Source organism: Alligator sinensis, unplaced genomic scaffold, assembly GCF_000455745.1.
Source record: "Alligator sinensis unplaced genomic scaffold, ASM45574v1 scaffold642_1, whole genome shotgun sequence".
Lineage (NCBI taxonomy): Eukaryota > Metazoa > Chordata > Crocodylia > Alligatoridae > Alligator > Alligator sinensis.
The window spans coordinates 1,414,356-1,438,726 of record NW_005842289.1 but is presented as its reverse complement, the minus strand read 5'-3'; the positions used below and the strand labels follow the sequence as shown (position 1 = coordinate 1,438,726).

At 50.2% G+C, this 24,371-nt stretch overlaps 1 protein-coding gene across 1 annotated transcript; it reads right to left on the bottom strand.

Moving 5' to 3' along the window:
* Positions 1 to 5,313: 5,313 nt before the first annotated feature.
* On the bottom strand, positions 5,314 to 23,199 carry LCAT (lecithin-cholesterol acyltransferase). The gene is made up of 6 exons (XM_006028096.3): positions 22,042 to 23,199; positions 16,406 to 16,562; positions 11,801 to 11,916; positions 11,136 to 11,231; positions 10,504 to 10,728; positions 5,314 to 9,551 (listed from the first exon to the last, which is right to left on the bottom strand). The coding sequence occupies exons 1-6, from the start codon at positions 22,565 to 22,567 to the stop codon at positions 8,929 to 8,931; spliced, it is 1,743 nt and encodes a 580-aa protein (XP_006028158.2). The 5' UTR covers positions 22,568 to 23,199; the 3' UTR covers positions 5,314 to 8,928.
* Between the last annotated feature and the right edge of the window lie 1,172 nt (positions 23,200 to 24,371).

The following is a 24,371-nucleotide window of genomic DNA, read 5'->3' as shown; positions in this document are numbered from 1 at the left end:
GACTCATCTCGGTTCGGTTCGAAGAGAGATCTCACCCCTGTGTGTTTGTGTGCAACTATAATTCAAGCAAGTTTTCTTCCTGCACTGCGACCATTGGCAGTGTAAGTAAAGCTTTCTTTATACAACCAATACGCTTCCGTGCCTAACTCTATTCCATCGTGGAAAATACCCACCTGACGGTCCGGGCTACTGGCCATAGCCTTAGACCGCCCTTGGCTCCCGACAGTTCCAAGTTACAACATTTAGACTTAAGACCCAGTTTTCAGGAACCAATTGTGTCATAAGTCTGAGGACTGCCTGTACAATAGTTTTTTAGAAAATACAATAATTTGCACTTCCAATAAAATAATTGCATATTTAAGACCTGGCAACACCGAAGTGTAGCTAGACCCCGCTGTCCGAATGTGCACCTGTGCCGCCTGCCTGTGTGCGGCCCCACATGGCAGCAGCAGCACTGTAGGGGGCTGTGGAGGGGACAGGCAGCACAGGAGCAGATAAGGCAGGAAGCAGAAGGCAGAGCAGGGCATCAAGCAGGGAACACAGGCTAAGGAGCAGAAAGACCAGCTGATGGGCAGCAGAACAGGGGGGGAGGGCGTGGGGCTAATTTGTGGCACAATTGCCAAAAGGTTTGGCCCCCTCTGACCTAGAAAATGTATAGATCCTGCCCTCAGCCTAGGTACCCATAAGGGTGTGTACAGAAATGATCCATGCACCTGTTACAGAGCTGTAATTGAGAGCACTCAGCTTAAACCTCACTGCTTTACGGATCCTATTCACCCTAGGGAACCTACCTCCCTGTAGACTTTTCCCGTCCATTCTATATACCAGAGACCCTGTATACCCAGTCTGTCCTTCTTAAAAACCTACCTGATTCTAATTACCCTAGAGACTTTCAACTGTAACTACCTGGCCCACACAATCAGAACAGCTAACTCAAAACATTTTGGCAACAAATCAAGTTGTTTAACTCCAGTTGAAACAAAACAAATGTTGTTAGATTTTTTTCTGATGGGAAGTGACAAATATGGAAAGAAAAACAATCCGTTTTTTCTCAATTTCAGGTTTGTGAAAACTGCATTTCCCAAGACAATTGGAGAATTCCTGTCCTTTGACAACATTGAGGAAAAGATCAACCCCCCCCCCCAAAAAACAAAAAATGCATCAAATCGGACACTTCACAGTGGACAAAATTCTAACCTTGACCGCTATATTGACCGCTTCAGGGAAAGAATAAACAATTAAACAATCAACAACACACACCACCATAACAACCTCTCCCTCTCAGAGAGAAGGGCCATAGATTCTCTAAGATCTGACCACCAAATAATAATAAAAGCAGCAGATAAAGAAAGAACTAGTTATCCTTAACCATGAAGACTACATAAAAGAAGCCAACAGACAACTCTGATTAGCTACTGCAAAAAACTAGAGGAAGATCCTACTCCCCTTTTCACCTTAAAACTACCATTAAATCATTTCTATTTGAACTACAAGAAAATCAATAGAACTTGATCTTCCCACTACCCAACCTTTTTACATTCTCCTTAAAATCCACAAATGAGGGAACCTAGGCAGTCCTATCATACCCAACCATGGAACCTTAACTGATGAAATATCAGATTTCATTGAATCAATACTAAAACCTCTTGTCATCCAAAGAGCGAGTTTTGTCCAAGACATGATACAGACTTTCTACGAAAACTTAGACCATCTTCCCAGCAATACTCTCCTAGCCACCATGGACGTTACCAGATTATATACCAACATCTCACACCGGGACAGGGCCATCCCTAGAGGGGCCAGATTGGGGCGACCGCCCCGGGCCCCGTGCTTTGGGGAGGCCCTGCAGAGCCAGGCGGAGTGGCGATTCTGCACTGCCGCCAGCTTCATGTCCGGCTGCTCCTCCCCCCACACTGAATCTGCCACCTCCATCCGCTCGGCAACACCTCTTCCTCCCTCTGCCGCCAAATCTGCCGCCAGCTTCCTTGTGTCCGGGGGCGGGGCCCTGCACCCTGCTTGGGTCACCTCTGCACCAGTATGGTATCCAAACCTGCCTCACATATCTACAAGAACAAGATTACAACTCAGAGTACAGACCTAAAGATATTACTGAACTTAGACACTTCATCCTCACACACAACTTCACTTTCAATAACCAACACTTCCTCCAGACCAATTCCTAGGTGGCACCCCCGCATCAGAGGCAGTTTTGCAATTTTCTTCAATGATCTTCAGACATCAGTGCTACCTATTTACCTTGCCCTTCTACTAAGGGCTAAGAAATGGCTGCTGAGTTATTCTTCCCTTAGATCTGAGAGCAGAGAAGCTGCAAGGAGAGAAACTGGAGAGGATTCAGAGGCAAGTGATGAAAATGATAAAGAGGTTGGAATGCAAGCTGAATGAAAAAAGGTTGAGAGAACAAGGAATGTTTAGTTTGGAGAAAAGGAGATTAAGGGAGGACATGACAGCAACTCTTCAAATATTTGAAATAGTTGAAAGTCTGCCATAAAGAAGAAGAATGTCTGTTCTCCCTGGTTGCAGAGGTCAGGACACAAAGCAAAAGGCTTAAAGTGATGCAAAATAGATTTAGATTAAAAGTTAGAAAAAACTTTAGGTTAAGAAGAGAAGGCACTGGAATAAGCTGCCCAGAGCAGTCGTGGAATCTCCTTCCTTGGAGGTTTTCATTAGGTGGCTGGATAGGCATCTGTCTGAGATGGGGTAGGTAGAGTGCATCCTGCATTCTTGCAGGCGGGTTGGATTCTTGCAGTGGGGCAGGGACTTGTGAGTTCCCTTCTGCCCCTGTAATCCTATACCCATACTGCTCCTCTGGAGGCCAGGGACAGGATGCCACAGGGAAATCCTCCTCTCCCTCCTCTGGAGATCAGGAATGGATAGTGACATAAATGACACATGCCCCAGGAGGCTGGCGGGGCATGGTGACCGCCCACAGGCGACAGCAGTGGCGGCGGCAAGCGGGGACCTCCCTCAGGCAGCCACAGCGGTGTCGGTGGCAGGGCGGGCAGCGAGCACTGACCAACCATTGGGGAGCACCGACCAACAGTCAGCAACCGCCCACAGGCACCGCCGGCAGTGTCGGCAGCGCTTTTCGCAGGGGGTGCACTGCCAATCTCAGGGCGTGCACGTGCACCCACGTGCACCCCCCTATGTGTCGCCAATGGATGGTGATATACCATGTGATTGGGACACTGCTTAGGCGAGGGCAGCAGAGCCACACAGCTCAGGTCAGGTCAAGGGATGGGAGATCTGAACATGATGCAGCCCAAAACTGCCTCGTTAGCATTCAGCAATATTTGCCACCTAATTGGACAAATATACTGGATTATCCAGATGACCTCTCATTGGGATTCATCAGTGCTGGGGCTTTCTATTCAAGCTGCCATTTTGTCTTCCTACTGACCTGCAGGGCTGGGACTTCTACTGGAAAAATGGAAATACGTGCTGCAGTGTATCCTGAAACCCTTAAGGCACATCTAAATTGCTCCTGAGGGCAGCATGGAGAAATGCTCCCCACCCATATACTCCTGTTCTGCTCATGCCACACCTGAAAAGAAGGTTGGGAAGCTGTCTGTGGGTGCCCTCTTCCAACCCTCTGGGGCATAGTGAAAGCAAGAGGGACACATATCTGTACATAATCTCTCTGCCCTCTCTCTTTTGCTTGTATCATATGAGTTTCTAGAAGTGTCTCCTTCCTCCTATGAGTGTATTCAGTCCATGCAAAGTGCAGTTTCTGCCCACAAAGACCAAACCTACCAGCTTTTAGAATATTTTTTTCTAATAATAAGGACATGTAAAAGCAAAGGGAACCTTGATGGGACTCAAAACCACCTTTTGCAGAAAGGGAAACCTGAACTTCCTGAACCATCCAGCAAAGAGGTGCTTTACACAGCATTCCTCAGTGCTCTAAACTGGACCTGACCAGCTCATGCTCTGTAGATGCTGGTCTGGTGTGGCCAAAACTATCACAGCCTGCCCCCTTAGTTCTGTATGGATGGGGCAGTTGCTCTGCTCAGCAAGATACTTCCAGGGCAGTGCTTTCCCCCCATTGCTGTTGCATCTGATCTTTCCGCTGGTTCTAATCCAGTCCCGGGATTCAGGGTCTTCAGAAAACCAAGGTAGGGTAACAAAAGCAGCAGTTAGCAAAACCACGAGCCCAGAGATCTGTGTCCTAATACAGTGGTGCCCAGTCTTCTTCTCTGGTGGGCTAGCTGGGCAGTGCCTGATCCACCTGCAGGCCAGATCCGGTCAGTGGCCCTGATCCAGCACCCGGGGTGGCCATGGCAAGGCCTCACGTGGCTGCATGGAGGGAAGTGGGGGGTGGGGCAGCCTGGCTCTCATTCAGCTGCCCAGAGGGAAGGGGATGTGGTCTGGCCCTGATTCAGCCCCATGGGGGAAGGAGGCATGGCCCAGTCCCAACCTGGCCTCACAGGGAGAGGGGTTTTGGCCCAGCCCTGACTCAGCCATGCAGGGAGAAGGGGACCTGGACTGGCCCCACCCCAATTTGGTTGTGAGAGTGAAGCAGGTATGGGAATTTGGCAGTGGCGGAGGGTGGCAGTATTAAAGGCCACTGCTCCCCTACTGCCAAATTTCCCAACCCGTGGGGAGCCCCGCAGGCTAGAGGTTGAGCATCGCTGTCCTAGTGCAACTAGCAGCAGGGTCACAGCTAGATGTTATGACAGAACAAGGGGCATTTGTGTAAGGGTAGAGACAGCCTCACTGTCACAAGGGAGAGCACTGCCTGCCCAGTCCTTCTGAGCAGCTTCCTATGACCCCACATTTAACATTGAATTAGCCTCATCGCAGGTGGCCTCAGGCCTCAGAAGTGTATGGCATTTGTACTAGGTTATACAACTGTGACTCTAGTGCAGGGGTGTCCAACTGTTTTGAATGTGGGGCCGGATCACGAACTTTTTATCACCCAGTGGGTGGGTGAGCCATATTCAAAGACCTTACAGGAAGTGGTATCACATCAGGAAGTGATGTCACGTGACCTTTGGCACCAATGAAGTTGCAGGAAGTGGCAATGAAATGGGTCTGGAAATGTGGTTTAAAATCCAAAATAAAAACAATATAAAAGCAAGAATGAAATAATACCAAACACTTGACTAAAATAAACATTTTCGCTTCTACTCACTTCTCAATGAATGAAAGAAGCATAATGCAAGTCGACAGATCAAATGTGGAAAAGATATCAGCCAGAGCGGAAACTAATCAAAGCAACAAACTATGGGCATTTTTGAGAATAATCTTCAAGAAGATTTACTTTTATTGAATTAATAACTTGTTAGTAACACATCTTTAACAAGTAGTAACAAGTTGAACCCCCAATCCCACACAAAGAGAAACAGAAGCAAACACAATCCAAACACTGGGCAGTATTTTCACAGACCTTGCGCCTGCCCAGCCGGGTGCCATGCCCGGGTTGACATGGTGCTGCAGGAGCCGCTTGGCTACAACTGGGTTGACCTGGTGCTGGAGAAGCCATGGGGCCAGGCCAGGATTGACCTGGGGCCTGCCCGGCCTGCCAGTGCCATGCCCGGGTTGACATGGTGCTGCAGGACCTGCCTGGGCAGAACCGGGTCAGCATCAGCCAAGAAAAGCAGCATGCAGTTGAAGCCAGCTTCCCATGTGCTGCTGGGGATGGGAGGAGGCCGGCCAGGTCTGCACCAGCCAGCAGAAGTGGTGGCGGAGCCGTGTGCAGGCTTGTCCCGTCCCGAGCAGGGTAACAACCCCCAATGCACAGAGGGAAGGGGATGTCCCGCTGGGGGAACAACCCCCAATGGCCATGTAACCTGTGCCCTGCTCCAGCATTAGGGTGCTCTCTCCTCACTCACCCACCACGCCTTTTATGTAATCTTTGATTGGAATTAGGCTGCTTAATAGGTCCTAAAGCACCTCTAGAAAGGTCCCCAGTTCCTCTAGATGCCAGCTAGTTTTCCTAGGGTACCTGTTAGCCTTAAGGGCTAATTATGTGGCTTCCACCACCCCTTACACCATGCCCATACTTCACAGACGTTACCAATTAAGGACTTTGGTGGGCACTTGGACCCAACCCAATACCAGGCCACCTCAGGTCTTTATGCCCTTGTCAGGGCCTTAGCCTTCCTGGCATAAGCTCCTCTTTTCTTGCTGGTTCTGTTAGCCTAGGCCCACTATGCTGGGCCTGACTTCTGGGTCCCAGCCTAAATCTTGCCCTCACAGGTTGTGCCTTACTTGGGCTATAGGCCACTAGCCCTGGAGGGGTTAGATCAGGGCCATCTCCACCCTACCTTGGGCAATAAGCTCCCTCTGGCTCCATTTGGGCCCCTGGCCCTGGTCTAACTTCTGTTCAAGCTAGGCTTCAGCCTTCCCTTCTCTCTACGGTGGAATCTCCCCACTAGGCTTGCAGTCTTAGATCTCCCCAGACTCAGGTCTGAGTCCTAAATCAAGGCCCCTAGCAGGGCTCTAAACACTGGTGCCCTGCCACGGGCTAAGCCCCCAGACACCCCTCAGGAGCCCCAATGTGCAACCTTCTTTTTGCCCCACTCTGGCCTCAGCTCACTCCCCTTTCAGCCACTCCCAAGCCACCAGTTGAAACTAGAGGTGCACCAGCATATCGGTGCCATATCAGATTGGCACCAATAAAAAGAAAATGAACATTATCAGCTATCGGCTTTTTTGGCTGGTGTAGCCAATAGTGTACTGATAAAAACAATATACCTTGTGGCCAAGGCCCCCGGATGCCATGTGTGTGCATGCAGTAGCATGAGCTGCATGAGCAGGAGTGGTGAGCACTGACTGGGGTTGGTGACCACCTGAAGACGCCTCCGGCAGCAGTGGCAACAGCAGCTGTGGGGATCACAGACTGCCCACAAACGCTACCGGCAGTGTCGGCGGCAGGGTGGAGAGCGGCGACTGCCCGCAGGCGCTGCTGATTGTAGTGGGTGCACATGCACCCCCTACACGTCACCCCTGCTTTGGCTCAAACGCTGCCATCACCATTAAGCACTGGGACACTGATTCCCTGGATAAGCTGCCTGCAGCTCTATCCTGCTTCCTACCCCGGCATCCCATTCACTGCCCTGGCTGGGCAGTGCCCCCAGCTCCATCCCCTGTTTCTGTCCCACTCTCTGCCTCCCACAGACTTACCTGCAAGGTGCTGCTCTGCATGCTGCTGGGCTGTGCTCCTGTAAGTCAGCTATCGGATCGGCCAATATGCCTGGTTACCGGTATTGGCCAAGAAAATCTCTACTAGTGCACCCCTGTAGTTGAAACTGTAATCAAGGAGTGAGCCTTCTGGGAAACACAAACTAGGCCCCCTCTGGGTCTAAGGCTGCCTGCCTGCATAAAAAGCTTCCCCTTAACCCAGGTAATAGTCCCCTGTTTGCACCGTGTTTGCCTTCCACAAGATAGCGCCAGTGCCAGCTAAGAGAGCTACATTTTCCTTGCTCTGGAACTCTTGCTTCAGCAGCCTCCAGGGTCAGACTAACTCAGCACAGCACTGCACAGGCTGGGGACCCTTTATGGCCATTGTTCTGCAGAATAGCTGGTGGCACATTTGGATTTCCACCCTCCAGTCCCCAGTCAGCCGAAGTGGAGCCCCACCAAATCTGGGGTTCCGGAGAAGGCTACATGACAGTTATTCTCTGACTAAGTGGGTACAAAAAAGCTATAAGCTCAGGGTAAATTCATCCCACAGCATGGCATTGGGTTTAGACAGGCTCAGAGAGCATTCAGATGGTTTATACCATTGTTCCAGAACTGTGTTGGCTCACTAGTACTGTAGGCAGGGAGAACCCTAGAATGGCCCCAGCAGGGGAGGATCTAGCTTTGTCTCTAACTCTGCTCAGACCAGGTCTGAGGGGTCTCACCCATGTGGAAAATTCTTTGTATGGCACAATACTCAAAATACTGATTGTAATTCCGGTGGGTCTTCCTCCTGCTTCAGCAATAGAGATCAATTGCAGTGAACGGATAGTGTAGGCAGAGTCTCTGAGCAAGAGCTGCACAATTACCAGATCTCCTACTTATTACTTTTTATTAATCACTCTGACTTGACTTGGGCAGAACCAGAGTACAGTTTTTGCAGACCATAAAAAACAGTTTGTACCATATTGTGAAAATCTGCCATTGTAGCCAGGTGTGACTTTGGTCAGCTCTCATGATTTTATCACAAGTACATGATATTTACTGCTTTGTCTTAAAACCCCAGCTCCTGAAGTCCAATGATTATGTGAGAATCTCATTTTTCCCCTAAAAAAGCAGCAGTTTCTAGCCTGTGAACTTGTGAAGAAAAACATGATCCCCTAAAGGCTCAAAAACCAGAAGGCAAAGAAATGGACCCAACATTGCTTAACCAATCTCATGATTTTGGGGGGCCTAGCTCATTTTCTGAATGCTGAGGGTCCACAACAGCACTGCATCCTATGTCTGTGACTATCCTCATCTCAGCTGCTGCCCTTGCCATCAATTCATGCAGGTGCACTGATGCTGAGCTGTCTCTTATTCCACATGTGTTTGTGGCAATTGCTGGTGAGGTACAGCTCAGCATGGGTAGCAAAACTAAGTCCAGAGTGCAGATTATTCTCCAACATATCCGCCTATTATTTGAATGGATTAACTGACCAGTGAAGAAGGTGCTATGGTGATATATTGGTCACTAGTGTGATGTAGTTAGCTAGCAATGTGGTTGATTTGCCTTCTGCTAACATGCAGGTAACAGGCCTATGAGGAGCACTTAATCACCATTCGCAAAACAAAAACAGTCAAAGCAGAAGTGGGTGCTGTCCCTCAGAAGCAGGTGTGTCCTACCCCAGGTCCTCAGTTCTGAGCGCTTTGCTCTCCAGCATGACAGCTGTTCAGAGGGCTGCTTGTCTGAAAGGAAGCTAACTAACCCGTTTCCTTCAATCAATTTTTGGGTTCCTTTGAGACCTAATGATCAGAAAGGTTCTTTTTGCCCAGAGGTGGCTCTGGGCTGGAGTCTGGTGTGCCATTTGGCACAGCCCCTCCCTGGTCCTGGGTGATGGAACTGTCTGCGAGACTCCCCAGCAGTATTTCATTGATGTAGCTTAGCGTGGTGTTGCTGAAGACCGTATTGAGGTGATCCACACCATGCATCTCAAAGATATGCACTTTCTGCTTCTGTTGGCTCTGCCATCGCTTGCACAGCTCCATGCTGCGGGTGCTGACGGTATCATCCCCATCACCATAGATCATATCAATGGGATCCTCATATGGGAAGCGCCAATCATATATGTAGGTCTCCACTGTTGGGAAGCCAGTGCCATAGAGACAGTATACCGTCACACCGGGAGCGGGCAACCCTTTCAGGAGGTCCTTTGTGTCTTCCCACATGTACCAGCCATCCTCCAAGTTGACATCAGTGAAGTAACGCTTGTAATCCTGGTAGGTGTAGTTGAAGGATGGTGTGGAGATGAAGACATGTGTTTCAGGCCAGGCCAGGTTGGTTGGGAACATCCAGGGGCTGGTGGTGCTCATGCGCTGCTCCTCGCGCAGTTTAATATTGGTTATCAGTGGGATGCCTTGGTTATCTCCTGCAATTCATACAGGGACACATCAAGAAACAACACAGGCAAAATGAATGTTCCTTGTCCCAAGAATCCTAAAATGCTGTACAGAGTGTACATGCATGAACTGCTGCACCCAGCACCAGCATAAAGGCCCCTGTATGATGAGGCACAGCAGGTGCTCAGCAGATGCTCAGCAATGTTGCACAGGAATTCAGGGCAGATGAAGAGAAATATTGCATCATCTAAACCCTATTATCCAAATGGTGGAACACCCATCAGCACAGCCCTGCCCCGCCCCGCCCCGCCCCCAGCACCCTGTGGCATAGCATCAGCACAGACTCTGAAGGGATAGCACCACTTCCTGAGACACCCAAGCCACCCTCTGTAACACAGCATCCTCTAGCACTGTGATGATGAACTACTGGGGTCAACACTGACTGTGAGAGGACAGTTCTTACTGATCAGGGTTCGAATTACACTCCGACTCTTTGCGGGGATCTGCAGTGGTGGCAGCCAGAAGCTGGGAGGGGCCGCCACTGCCTCCTGAGCCCCCCCCCAAATCCCTGTACTTTGAACCCTGAATCTGAGTCATCCACAACACCCCCTGTAGTACAGCCCCTCTAATGCTACATTAAAATACTGGAGTAAGCACCAACTGTTAGGAGCAGCAGTCTCTACAATTGCCAATATTACTTCCAACAACCTCTCTGCTGCCTCTGCTCTTGCTTCTGCACATTCAACTACAAGTGTGCATGTGTGTGTTGCGGGGACAGAGAAGAAGGGAAGGGGAGAACAGCGTTTCTGCTGGAGGTGGTGATTGCCCCCAGGCCAATAAGGTCATGGTGGTCTCCTGAGTGGGACCCAGGTGATGGGGAAAACTCCCAGGAGAGCAGTTTGCAGACCCCCTGACCACCCTTAACCAGTCTCACAAAAAAGATGGGAATGGGGAGATGAATGTCAAGAGGGCATCACCCACCAGAGGCAAGGACACGCATGGACTTGACAGCTCCCCCCCACGGGGCACCTAGAGAAATAAAGCCTGCAATGTATCGGTCTTTCCAGGCCTGGGGCTGATGGAGCAGGAAGTAGAGGATGTTGATGTTCCCCAGGCTGTGTCCAATCAGGTAGACCCGATCCTGGTAAGTGTCATGCATCTCTTCGATCATTGCCTTCAGTTTCTGGAAGTACTCATCCTGCTGATCTGTAAAGGGAAAGGTACAGCAGTTCATGGTCACCATGTCTCCTGTCAAGGGAACCATGGCTTCCAGGACCCTATATATCAGCAATCTCACTAGCACCCAGCACAGAAAACCACATGCAAATGCCAAGTCTGGGCCACCTGGCTGGAGGGACAAGAAATAAATGCCACTGGAAGTACTCACACAGGGCCCTTACATGGGGCCCATCCTCCTCACAGGGTGCCCTTCCTCCCTGTAGATGATTATATCTTCTCTCATCCCCTGCTCTTCTCCAAACTACCTGTTCCTTGAACCAAGACTCCATCCTAGGCATGGGTCTCTCTATGAGGCAAACATGCAGCGGGCCCCTGCCTCCTCCCGTCCTGAATATCTGGGCTGAGGTTGAGGCTGGCCTTCACGCTGCACTTACGGGGCCCAAACCTCCAGTCATAGGGAGCTGCCCGCACCGTCTTGTCTCGCACGTAGCCATTGTTCACCAAGTGTTGCACAAGGGTGTGCATATAACCTAGAGAAAGAGAAAAAGAGAATAGAAGTTGGGGAAACTTAGGGAGAGGTGGCAGGGTGCATGGTCTCTTAGAGAGAGAGAGTTCATTCAGGGGCTTGGGGAACGTGTCCCTTCCCCTATTACCTGGTACCTGGTATCGTGGCTGTGAGCAGGTTCCTGTCTGGGCTACCCTGTGTCTGGGACCCTCCTATCAAAGGTACTGGCTGAGGTTATTCTGAAGATTGTACAGTGGGATGGAAAGCAGACCCCTCACACCATAGGTTACCTGTGCCTAGACATGTCACAGCCCTGTGTGGCTCTCTCCTCTCCAACAGGGGTGTTATGAAGCTCCTGCATCTTGACCCTCTACATCCCACCCTGGGTCAAGGAGATAAAGGGTTGAAATCCTTCCCAGGTGTACAAGGCTCCATGGAGTGTTCCATTTACCAGACCTAGTTGAATCCCATAGCTGTAGGCACTCCTGGCCTACCACAAGGATGCCAGGTGCAGAATTAACACCCTGGGGAGGCCCCTCCAGTCCATGGTGATGCCTTTCTTGGACTCCTTTCTACAAGGTCAAATCCCCTCACCTGCTACTTTGTTTTCATCCAGGTATTCCACAGAGTAGGTCTTGCCGAAGCCAGGGGCACGGATGTGTACACCAGGGGCGCTGGATATTTTCCGGGTGGTACGGTTGTACACCACTCTGCAGGGACAGGAGGGAAGATGGCAGAAGAACAAATCCACCATCATCAAGGCTCAGAGGGCAGCAACAGAGACTTCTTGGGCTTGTCTATGCTGTGAGTGCAATGTGTCCCAGGGAACATGGGGATGAGGACACCCCGCCCACCCAAGTTGTATGATGTATTCCAGAGTTGGAAGTTTGCCAGCCAAGCTGCGGCTGGACTCATTTCCAGTGCCCTTGTCCTGTGGCACCCCATCTCATTGTCCATGAATGTGGCTTCTATATCTGAGATAATAATTAGTCTATAAACAGGCCTTCATCTAGGAAGATCTTGGGCTGGGTCTGAGTGGTTCGCCCCTTGAACACCAGGAATGTCAAATCATGGTGCACCCCTTATTTATCCCTTAACCCCACATATCTAAGTATGAGTTTGATTTGAACTCTGCCTGACTCCTATATTTCTCTAATGCAAACTGAATAAGGCCGAGGACAGGCTCCCAGCTTCAGTAATGTAGCTGATGACATCATTATTATAGTAGAAAGAGCTGTCAAGGAAAAGGCAATCCAAGATCATGATGCCAAGCTGTGACAACCCCTAAACAGGTTTGGGGAAAAAAAGATTAGGTTAAATGCAGATAGGCTGAACCTGAAGCTTACTAAAATGCCCTACACTGGACATCTGTTTACTTTTGAAAGACTCCAGCCAGACTCAGAGAAACTAAGAGTGATAAGGATATTACTAAATTAAAGGGTGATTTGTGAGGATGGCCAAACACCTCTTCTCAGATACTGTGCATACCTTTCAAAAGCTTCAAATAGTTAACCCACAATGATAAAATATAGGAATGGTTGGTCATAGACCCAGGAACAAGAATTCAAATGAGTAAAAAAACCCATAAATGCCTGTGGTATCACTCCCATTAGAAGCAAAAGAAGCAGCAGCTATCTGCTAAAGGCACCACTTCTGCTGCAGAAACAGTATCTGTCTTTACTGAGGGCATGGATAACTTCAATACTATTGGTCATATTCAGCTCCATTGTAAAGTACTGACCCTTGCATATTGTTTCATTGCATTTCTGGTTGTTTAGTCTCCCAGGCAGAAAGAACAGAAGTGCTGTCCTGGGTCAGAGTAATGGTCTGTCTAGCCCAGTATTCTGTCTCTAACAATGGCAAAAATGGATACTACAGAAGCAGAGCATTATCCTGGATATCCCTAGAATGATTTATCCCTTGTTCAGTATGCTCCCTGGGATTTACTATTATTGGTTTAGAGATGGCAAAAGAAAAATCTCCAACCATTCTACTCCATAGCCATTAACAGATCCATCATCCAAGAATTTATCTAGTTGCTTTTTGAACCTGGATATGCTATCTGCCTCTACCACCTTCTGTGGCAATAAATTCCACAAGATAACTGCACATTGCCTTAAAAAATACTTTCTTTTGTTAGTTTAAAACCTGTAATCTACTAATTTCAGCAGGTGATCCCTAGTTCTAGTATTCTGGGACTTGGTGAACAACAGTTCCCTGTTCACTTGGTTTACACCCATCAAGACTTTATAGAACTCTTTCAGATCCCCCCTCAGCCTTCTTCTTTCTAAACTGAAGAGTCCTAGCCTCATTAGTCTCCCCTGCTAATGCAACTCCTCCATGCCCCTGATAATTTTGGTTGCCCTTCTCTGTACCTTTTTTATTTCTACTATATCCTTTTGGAGATGTGGGGGCCAGAACTGCACATAGGATTCAAGATGTGGGTGCACCTTGGATTTGTTCTTTGGGGTTTTTTTGGTTCTCTTCTAATGATGCCCAACATTTTATTGGCTTTTTTGGTTAACAGAGCACACTGAGATGTTTTTAGTGAACTATCTACAATGACACCAAAGTTTTTCCCTGAGTCATAACAGCTAGCTCAGAACCCAGTACAGGTTTCCCTCAATTTATGTGGGTTCTATTTATGTGAATTTGTTCTTATGCGATGACCCTTTATATACACGAAATTTGTTATATGCGAGGTAAATTCGCTCTTATGCGATCAGCCTAGGCGCGCTACCCCTCCCCGAAGCAGGTAAGTCTGTGAGGGGAGGGGACAGGGCTGTGAGTGGAGGGGAAGGGGAAGGGGAGGGGAAAGGGGTGAGGAGAGGGGAAAGAGCTGTCGGGTCAGAGCCCCACTCATCCCAGCCCCTGCTGCAACGGCCCTGGGAGTGGCCGAAGCCAGCTGCCTGCAGCTGCTGGGATGCACCGTGCCCCTAATCCCACAGCTCAGCACAGCCCAGTGGCTGCAAGCAGGCAGTGTCCACCATTCCCTGGGGCTGCAGCAGGGGTGAGTGGCAGCTTGCAGCAGGATGAGAGCAGGCTGGGCCTGGCAGCTGCACCGGGCTCTTCCCGGCGCTCAGGGTAGGCTGCAGCGATGGGAGGGGGGGCTGCTACCACCCCAAAATTCGCCATAGCCCCCCCCAGCACTGCCACTGAGCTCTGGGAAGAGCCCCAGCCTGCAGCAGCCACCAGCCCCAGCCTGCTCTCGTCTCACTGCAGGCTGCCACCTGCCCCTGCTGCAGCCCCAGGAATGGTGGACGCTGCTGGCTTGCAGCCTCTGGGCTGCACCACGCCGAGGGATTTGGGGAATGCTGCCCCAGGGAAAGCGGAGCTCTGGGTGGTTTGGGACACAGTGCAACCCAGTGGCCACAGGCAGTTGGCGCCAGCTGCTCCAGGGGCCGCTGCAGCAGGGGCTGTGGTGAGTGAGAAGTGGGGCAGTGGGGTGAGTGGGAAGAAGTGGGATGAGCGTGGCTGCCACCTGCCCCAAGTGCCGGGAAGAGCCCAGTGCCACCCCTGCTGCAGCTCCAGGAGCAGTAGATGCTGCCTGCTTGCAGCTGCTGGACTGCCCCACACATCTCTCCCTGCCCCTTCCCTAGCCCCAGCCTCACTCCCTCCCTCCCTCACCGCTGTGGGAACACATTCCTATCTGTTCCACTGTAAACTGGGTTCACTTTATGCAAATTCGATTTATATGCCTTTCTCCGGGAATGCATCTACTGCATAAATTGAGGGAAACCTGTACTGAGTATGTATAGTTGAGGTTATTTTACCCCAGATGCATTTACATTTGTCAGCATTGTCTGTGCCATTTATGGGCAGAGGCTGCCATTGCCAAAGCTCCCAGGGGTGGATCCAGAGGGGTGGGGAGTGCAGTGGTGCAGTTGCATCCCCCCTCTTTGACTCCTGCTCCACCCAAGCTTTAAAACCAAATGCCTGGGAGGGGCAGCAGCATTTCTATTCAGGCAGGGCTGAAGGAGTTAATTGACTTCATGGATCATTATCATCTCCCTGATTTCTGCTCATTTCTCTTCACTCCACAGCTGTTAATGACCCTCTATCCTTTCTAATGGTCTTGACCACTATTCAAAGGATCTTTTCTTCTGCAATTTTGTTGTTTGTTAGCCATTCCCAGTAATGTCTATCCTCTGTTTCACAGCCCTGCAGACTATTTTTAGCTCTAGCTAAAAACTGTAACTCAGATGTGGTAATTTTAAGTCAGGTGAGTGACAGTGAAATATTGGATGCGCTATCAAGATGCTCAGGGAGGCTAGATTTATGAATCTAAATAAGAGATATACATTTAACTATAATGACCACAGGACTAACGACACACTATCTCTTAACTGTTTTGACTTTTTCTGCCTAGTTTGTTGTGTTTCTTAAAACTTCATATATAATCTAGTATTATATATTAGAGACTCTCCCTCTGCTTGAAGAAGGGTGTTTGTACCCAAAAGCTTGCAAAGAAAAATGTTCCAGCTATTTAGTTGGTCTAATAAAAGATATCGCATTTACCCAAAGAACCTTGCCTGCATATATAATCTAGGAAAGTAGTGCACATCCAAAAGTTATATTTGTTTTTTCTTTGATCTTATACCCCTAGCATATCAGTAAAGTTTCTAGTTCCCCTTTAACCAGAGAAAAAGATGTGTCGTGTTATATGCAGTGTTGTGCCACACTATCTACACCTCCCTTTTCAAAAGCTTAGATCTGCCCATGACGGCTCCTACCTAGAGATGCCTACCTTAGGGATATCTCTATTCCTGCCTAGATTTGTGTCACATGCTCAATGCACACAGGGAATACTAATAAACTTCTGCCTTACTTGAGACAGCTGCTGTCCTAGGAGGTACTGCCTGCCAGGGCTTATTGACCCTGACTGAAGATGCATTCTCATTAGTATGGACTGGGCTTTGGGGTGCCATGTGAGCCCAGCAGTGTGAGCATAGAGAGGGCTTGATGGTGATAGATGGGGTTGAGGAAACTATTGAGTGGGGGCTGTGGGGATCTGTATTTCTAGGCCTCACTCGAAGTCCACTGCAGGTGACCCAAGGACTCTGGGTGTCCTGTGGTCTATAGGTCCAACTCAGATAGTAATGAGTAAAGAGAGAGGTCTCTGTTATGTCTTCTGGGGATTCCCCTGGAGAGCTCTGGGACAGAGTGGAGCTGGCGGGGTGGGGAATACAGGGCAAGTACCTGGTGTTGTCAATCCAGCAATCAAAGCCCAGTGGCAAGAACATGTTAAGGCTGATGTAGATAGGGAAGTAGTTGTCAGTTTTGCGGTAGCACATCCAGTTCACCACTTCTGGTTTGTCCAGCTTCGCCTCCAGCTGGTTCCCAAGGCATCCAGGCACTGCCAGGCACCCACAGACAGAGAGGAAATGGCCAGTCAAATCCCAGCTCCCAGTGCAGGAGGTTCCCACATTCTGCTATGTGGGGTGTGCATGGCTGCACTCACTGCACAGTAAACCTGAAGCACATGATTATGCAGGGAACACTTTCAGGGACTTAATGGAGCTTCCCTTAGGCTTCAGAAGAGTGGACAATGCCAGAAGATCTGAACCATCCCTACTGAAGTCATATTGCTGTAGAACTCTTGCTGGGACTCCATGGATCTACCCTGGAAGAGCAGGGGCTGCCCCATCCCTGCCTGAATGAGGCAGGGTTGAGTTCAGGCTAGGACTCCACTCCACTGGTTGTGTAGAGGCCCATGGATTACCCCAAACCTAGGGCTTGCCTGCACACAGGTTGCACCAGTGTAACTGCACCACAGCAGACACCAAATGTAGACATGTCTCTCTACAGTGGACCTCCTTGTCCAACTGCTCAGCAAAGGGAAGAGGCTCTGATTGTTCTCAACACTGCTCTCCAAACACCTTTTGTTCCCTTCTCATCTTCCTGAGTCAAGATCTAAAGTGGCACTGTGAATGGCACTTAGTGCCACATATGCATCTAACTTTAGTGGATAAGTACTAAGCTGCTCAGAGGTTAAGTTGGATTTGGGCTCGAGAGTTCTCCCACTTGGGTTGTCATTGACATTTGCCATTCACAGAACAAACCTCTTCCCCTTCAACTGGAGGAGATTAGCAGATGAGGCCTCCCAGGGAAGGCCCAGCCTTGATCCGCACTCTCCAGAAACTGGTCAAGGCACTCAGCCTGTGTTCTTTAGAAGCCTTTGGCCTAAGAGTGACATGCCAACATCTCACAGATACTACCTGGCTGCATTTGCAAAGAACTCTCTAACTGCCCCGGCATCCTTCGGCTCTCAGAGCTATGGGCCCATGAAGTACTGACTCACATGACTATCCAATTGCTCAGGAAACTGGGGAAGTGCCTGGCTTAGCCAGCTGGCAGTGTGGGTGTGAACATACCTGCATCCTATGCTTCTAAATAGACCCACACTTAAAGCCTGCAAGTGGGCAGGAGGAAAGGTGTCACTGATAACTCAGCTTGCATTAGCAGGCTAGGTGCTTCTCTGCCACTTCTGACAACCCCACTTCATGCCACAAGGGAAACAGCAGTAACATAAATTTTGCTGTGCTCTGTATGAGAACCCCGAGAGCCACTGTTGGGAAGTCCCTTGCATGCAGGCAGCCCCAGGAAGATTTTCTGGTTGCAATAGTACCATTTTAAACCCAATCAGCTGCCCATGCTCCAGAAGAACTCCCAAATCATGCCTGTGAGAATAGATTCTGGCCAGGGGAGACTGGAACCCAGAGAATGGAAATAATTTCTTCCTCCACCTCCCATCCCATTAATCAGTCAGGGGAAGAGCCCAGCTTCAAGTCTGCAGCCTTGAACCTAACCCCCATTTATGGGCATCATACTACTGACCCAACATCCAGTTTCTTTTCATGAGAGGCCCAGCCCTGGGGCTGCAGGGTTGAAGGATGTTGGCAGAACTGAAAGCAGGGCAGGCTTAGCCAAAAGCTATTGAGCTGGAGGCTTTTGGCAAGGGCTGAGATCTGGACTGGAGTTGCTAGAGACTGCATCTCGGCATGAGAAGCACAGTGGAGCTATGTGTGGACTGTGTGTAAAATATGTTGCTGCCTGTTCTGGATTCCTGCTAACACTCTCCGTCCTTCACTGTCCTAAGCACTTAAACCCCTCACACATGTAGGACGAGCACACTGTCACTTTAAAAAGGATACTAGATAATTATTAAGGGGATTCCTGGCTGGGACTGTAGAGGTTATCACTGAGCTCAAGGGCGTTGGGGATGTCGGAACTGCCAGTGCCCCTGACAGAGCAGGGAGGCAATCGGCCTTATTCATTGACAAGAAGAATAGGGAAGGCCTGGAGTCCAGAGCTTGGCCATGCACCCCCAGCATACAGCTAGCTATTTTAAAGGCTTGCTGCTGGCAAAGAATGGCTAGTACTGACACAGGGCTTCACTGCTGGCACAGACTGTCCTGGCAGGTTTGGGATGCTGAAGTAACAGGGTCATTTTGCAACAGGAGTCTAGGGACACTGAATCTGGCAGAGGAGGGCATGAGGTCAGAGACTTCTCTGGAATTGGTGAGAATCCAGTGCTCCAGACACTGTCAGTTCAAATCAGTTCAGCTCCAACCAGGCCCTACTTCTGCCCCTCCCTGGGCTGCCATTGGGGGTGATAGGGACAAAAGTAAAGTCTTTCCCATCTAGAGTGTGGCTGCCACAGGAAAGGCAATGCCCTAGGTGGCTTAGCCCACTGAGCACCCTGGGAGACCCTGGGGAACTGCTGGTCTGTGCCATAGGGAGGTAGTGGGTATGGGTGGGTTGGGTTTCCTGGCTCCATCAGCAAGCAAGGAATCCGGAGATGGCGCCTGAAGGTGAAGTGTTAGGGTGCAGATGCAGCTCTGGAGTTTGTGGGAGTCTCAAGTGGAGGGTCTGGAAAGCCACTGGGAAGGCTGTTAGGGATCAAAGGAGAAGCCAGTTCAGAAGGGGCAGGAGGGCAGTAGCCCTGGGAAGGCTCAGGTTAAGAGGTAGAGGGAAAGCAATGAGGGAGACCTGCCCTGTTCTTGACCCCTGGCTCAGATGAAGCCAGCTCACGGCATGGTACAGCTAGGACACATAGTCCTTCTGTGTTTTTACAAGTCTCCTGCTTGCCTGCCCAGCCCAGCTGGAGGGAGAGGCCATGTGCTAAAGGCACAAGAGATGCTGCCCTTTCTTAGTGATGTCCCTCTGCGTGTCTCCAGCAGTCAGTGTGTGCAGCCCCTTGGCTACTCAAATGATTTTTCCTCAGATTAAAAGACAATCCCTGCCTCGCTAGAGCCCCTGCAGGGAATTTCACCCAGCTTGGCCCAGCCCAGTGAGTCAGAGGAGGAGATGGCTAGGACTGCAGACATTTTAGTGTCAAGGGTATGGCTGAGGCGTAAAGGAAAGGTCCAAGGGGCATGGATGTGAACCAAGCCTCTGGGAAACGTGGGGCAAAAGCAATAAACATCTCCACATGGATGAAATGTTGGCACATCAGTGCACATGCCACAGACAGTTGGCCCCTGGGGGGAGATGAGATGGTCCTGAGGTGGGGCTGTGGGATACATGGTCATGGGTTGGTGTCTTTCTCCTTACACCCTGATTGCAGACTCAGATGGTTATCTCCACACCAACTCTAGCCCTGCTTTGCTGGGTTAGAGTTGGGAATCAGCAAACACAGGCCCTCCCTGCTGGGCATGTGGGCCAGACAAACAAGGCAAAGTCCAAAGGCCAGAGTGAGAACAAATAATGCAGCTGCTTCCAAGAGAAATGCCAACTCTGGCTCTTCAGGGTGACATGGTCATGCACATGCTGCTAAGTCTGGCTTCCTTGGAAGACCTAGGCAATGTTTTTTCCAGGCTGATGGATGAATGAAGCTATGGTTAAGAGAAGCACGTACCAAGAAAATTGAAGAGCAGCGATGTGGCATTTTTGTCACTGTGCATGGCATTACTGACCCAAGAACTGTATCCTGTGCCCAGTCACAGGGCCTGAACTTCAGAAAGGATAATGCAAACTTTAAAAAAGAGCTAGAAGAATGAGTAAAAACCAGAGAGCCTGTCTGCTGGGGAAGACTCCAGGGTCTCAGCTTATTCAGCTTGTCACAAAAAAGGCTAAGAGGGAACCTGAGTATGAAGTGTGAACAGATGATTTCTGTTAGCCAAGGGCCCTTAGTTTTATAGACAAAGTCAGAACAAAAGATTGATAAAACTCAAACTGGACAAATTGTGACTGAGATAAGGAGGGGCCCACTTCAGTTCATGCAGGGAGTTAATGCCCTAGACCTGTAGTATCCATAGCAGAGCTCTCTGTTGAGGCAGCTGGGGTTGCAGCTACTCCAATAACATTCCTGTGCAAGTCTGCCAGGCCTCCTTGTTCCCGAGGCTTTGTCTCTCTCCCTGAGTCTGTCCTAGATAATTCAGCTCCTTCAGCACCTCATGTTAGTGAAGAATCATAAATAGCACAAAATGAACTTGGTCAGTTGGAGAATTCATCTCCAGTTTGGCAGACCCCAATCTCCTCTATTTAGCCCTGCTGCCTTTCAGACAGAGTGTGCCAAATCTATGTGCTTGGCTGAGCTGTCTTAAATTGCCCTACCCTCTCACTAAAGCACAAAGCAGGAACGAACCCAGGAGCCCTGATAACCAGTAGTTTGCTGTTTCTAAGCAATAACTGGTTAACTTGCTGGCCAGGTAAGAATCAATTTCCCCTTCGGTGGCTGCTCTGCACGGGAGCTGTTGCTTACACCTTTGGCTCAAATGTAAGGTTGCTGGGGAAGGGGCATGATATCTGAGGTGGCAAACCCTGACTGTCTGTGTTGGAATTTCTGCTACTCTGAAGAGGAAACTTGTTGATTCAAGGCACAAAGTGCAAACTTTTCTTCAGAAGAGCTGGACAGTTAAACACAGACACAGAGTCTGTCAGGGATGAAAACAAAACAGCTGTTGTTCAGCCCTGTCAAGCAGATCATTTCCTTACAACATGCTGGCTGAGCTGAAGGGGTAGAGGTAGGATGGACCTGGTGGTAAGGGCAAGGCCTGGGATGCAGGAAGACAAGGATCGGTTCCCTGCTCCATTACTGGGCCCGCTTGGGCAAAGCACTTAGCTCTGTGTGTCAGCTCCCTGTCCCGCAACAGCCTTGGAGGGATAATGGAAGAAGGGGACGGGACAGTACTAGGTACAGGTCAGGAATAGGCACAAGTTAGCTACAGTGTGAATATGAGAAGGTGACAAACACACCCACAAGAAATCCTCCCAGTTCTTCCCAGCCCTGCAGAGCTATGTGAGGGGAAGTGATTCTCTTTGAGAAGCCCTGAATTAGCGAATGAAGCAAACCTTTATGAGAGTTGTTGTGACAGTTCTTGGCCTGTTCCATCTCCCCCCAAGCTTTAGATCAGGAGCTCCTGTGCTTGGCTGGGATGGGCAGCCTGCCCTGCTGTCCTTCCTACTGGGCCCTGGGCTCTGTGCATGCCAGCTGGCTCCACAGCCTCCGAGTCACAGTCATGTTTGCTGTTACATAGGCAGCATGCATGCAAGGGGGCTGTTGGGGTAAAAGCATGGAAGCTCCATGTCCATTACACATGCCCTCCCCTCCACGATTGCTTGGATTTCACTAGAACAGTCACGGCCACCTTTGATTTCTTCCCCTGCCCTGCCTATCCAATTGTAGTTAGTAGCTGGCAAGACACCTCAAGGCAGAGTCACTCAACTAAGTAAGCCCAGGTTTGCATCTCCTACCACCCTCCCCTCCACCCAGTGCACAACGCAGCCCCTCCCCTTGACCCCCAACTGGGAACCAGCGCCAGCCAGCACAGAATGAAACTGTGTAGAAGAGCATGGGGGTGTTGTGGCTTCAGGTGTGTGCATGACCTTACCTAGTATCACAGGTGGGGTGCTGTTGGAGGGGGTTGCCTGTGGAGTGTCGGTGGGTGGGAAGAGCACGTTGAGGAGCCAGAACGAGGCGGCAGGCTGCAGAAGAAGCAGCAGTGTGAATGATAGCAGCTGTGTCCTGACGCTTGTGCTCCCCATTGCAAGTCCAGCCAGGATTCCTCCAGAGCTTCCGAACAAACAACCTCTTATTTTACCAGGCCAGCAGGTCAGGCTAAAAATCAGCCAGAGGGAAGGGGAGGAGGGAGTAGGGAGATGGCTATGACGGGGAGGGAGCAAAAGGGGAGGGCAGAGTGACTGAGAAGGACCAGCTAAACTAATGATCCACCCCCTGCACACGCAGCCCTCAGTGCATCCTGGGTTCTCAGCAGCCCGTGAAAGAAGGCCCTGGTGTCTTTGGGCTCCTGCAAGTGGAGACCCCCAAGAATTGGGTGGGGGCTGCAGGGGAAAGCCCCCTGCCTCCCTACTGAGGTGGGCGGCTGCAATGCGGAGCTGGTTCATAATGTAACACATTGGCTGGCCTGGCGTATGGAATCATGGCTCCCTGCAGTGGCCAAACACAGCAACTGTCCACCTGGTCACATCTCAGGGCTGAAGGCCATCGTTCCTGCAGCTGTGTGGAGTTCAGTCAGTGACCAGGGATGTTAACAGCCTGCTGCTGATACCACTAACTCTGCTACCTCAAGTGACAGGTGGCTCTGGTGTCCAATGGAGAAGGTTGTTCCAGTCCCACATCTCTGGTTTTAGTTCTCTGTTTAAAATGCCTGAACAAACATTCCCTAAGAAAGAATTACATTTAAGACCTTATTGTGGCCTTCCATTGTGTCTGCATCACGCTAGTGTCTCTAACTACACACACAGGATGAGCCAGGCTCAGGAAGTAAAATGCAGTCTGAAAAATGCAGGCAATACGTCCCTACTCCGCAGGCCAGTTGTGAAGATAAAGACATTAGTGGGGTGAGGCACTCAGACACTACAGTGATGCGCTCAGTAAAGAAGCCCACACTGGCACAAATATTCTTTAGCCAGTCCAGAGACTGCATAGAGCCAATAAGGTGGGGGTTGCACATCAAATAATGAGAAAAAACATAACGAACAGCTGCCTCAGTCCATGAGCACTTTTTATCTGGTGCACTGAATGAGGCAGGGTCCTGTGGCAAACACAGCTAATGTTGGTGTAGTTAAACAAGGCATTGTAATGTAAACATAGTAGGGGACTGGATTCATAGTTTCATAGCAGCTAGGGTCAGGAGGGACCTGAACAGATCATCTAGCCTGACCCCCTGCCACAGGCAGGAATGAATGCTGGGTTCACAAGACCCCAGACAGGTGATCGTCCAACCTCCACTTGAATTTGCCCAAGGTAGGGGCGAGGACCACTTCCCTGGGAAGTTGGTTCCAGCTCCTAGCCGCCCTGACTGTGAAGTAGTTTTTTCGGATGTCCAATCTGTACCTCCTCTCCATCAACTTGTGCCCATTATTCCTTGTTATGCCAGCAGGGGCTAGGGGAAACAGCGTCTCCCCCAAACCCTTCTGGTTCCCCCTAGTGAGTTTATAGACGGTCACCAGGTCCCCCCTCAGCCTTCTCTTGTGGAGGCTGAATAGGTTCAAGTCCCGCAGTCTCTCACTGTAGGGTCTGCCCTGTTGTCCCCGGATCATGCGGGTGGCCCTCCTCTGGACCCTCTCCATGTTGTCCACATCCCTCCTGAAATGGGGCGCACAGAACTGGACACAATACTCCAGCTGCGGCCTGACCAGCGTCGCATAGAGGGGGAGGATCCCCTCCCTGGCTCTACTCGAGATGCACCTGTGGATGCCCGACAAGGTCCGGTTAGCCCTGCCAACCATGACCTCGCATTGTCGGCCCATGTTCCTCTCGGAGTCAATAATGACACCAAGATCCCTTTCCGCCTCCGTGCTCTCAAGTAGGGAGCTCCCCATCTTATAAGTGTGCTGCTGGTTCCTGCTACCCAAGTGCAGCACCCTGCACTTGTCCGTATTGAAACGCATCCTGTTCCTGTCTGCCCCCCCCTGTAACCTATCCAGATCCTTCTGCAATCTCTCTCTCCCTGCTAGCGTGCTCACCTCCCCCCAAATTTTGGTGTCATCAGCGAATTTAAACAGGTTGCTCTCCACCCCAACATCAAGATCGCTGATGAAGACATTGAACAGCGCAGGGCCCAGGACCGAGCCCTGAGGGACTCCACTACCCACCTCCCCCCAAGTCGAATATGATCCATCCCCCACCACCCTCTGAGTGCGACCCTTCAGCCAATCTGCAATCCATCTGACCGTGTAGGCATCTATGCCACAGTCG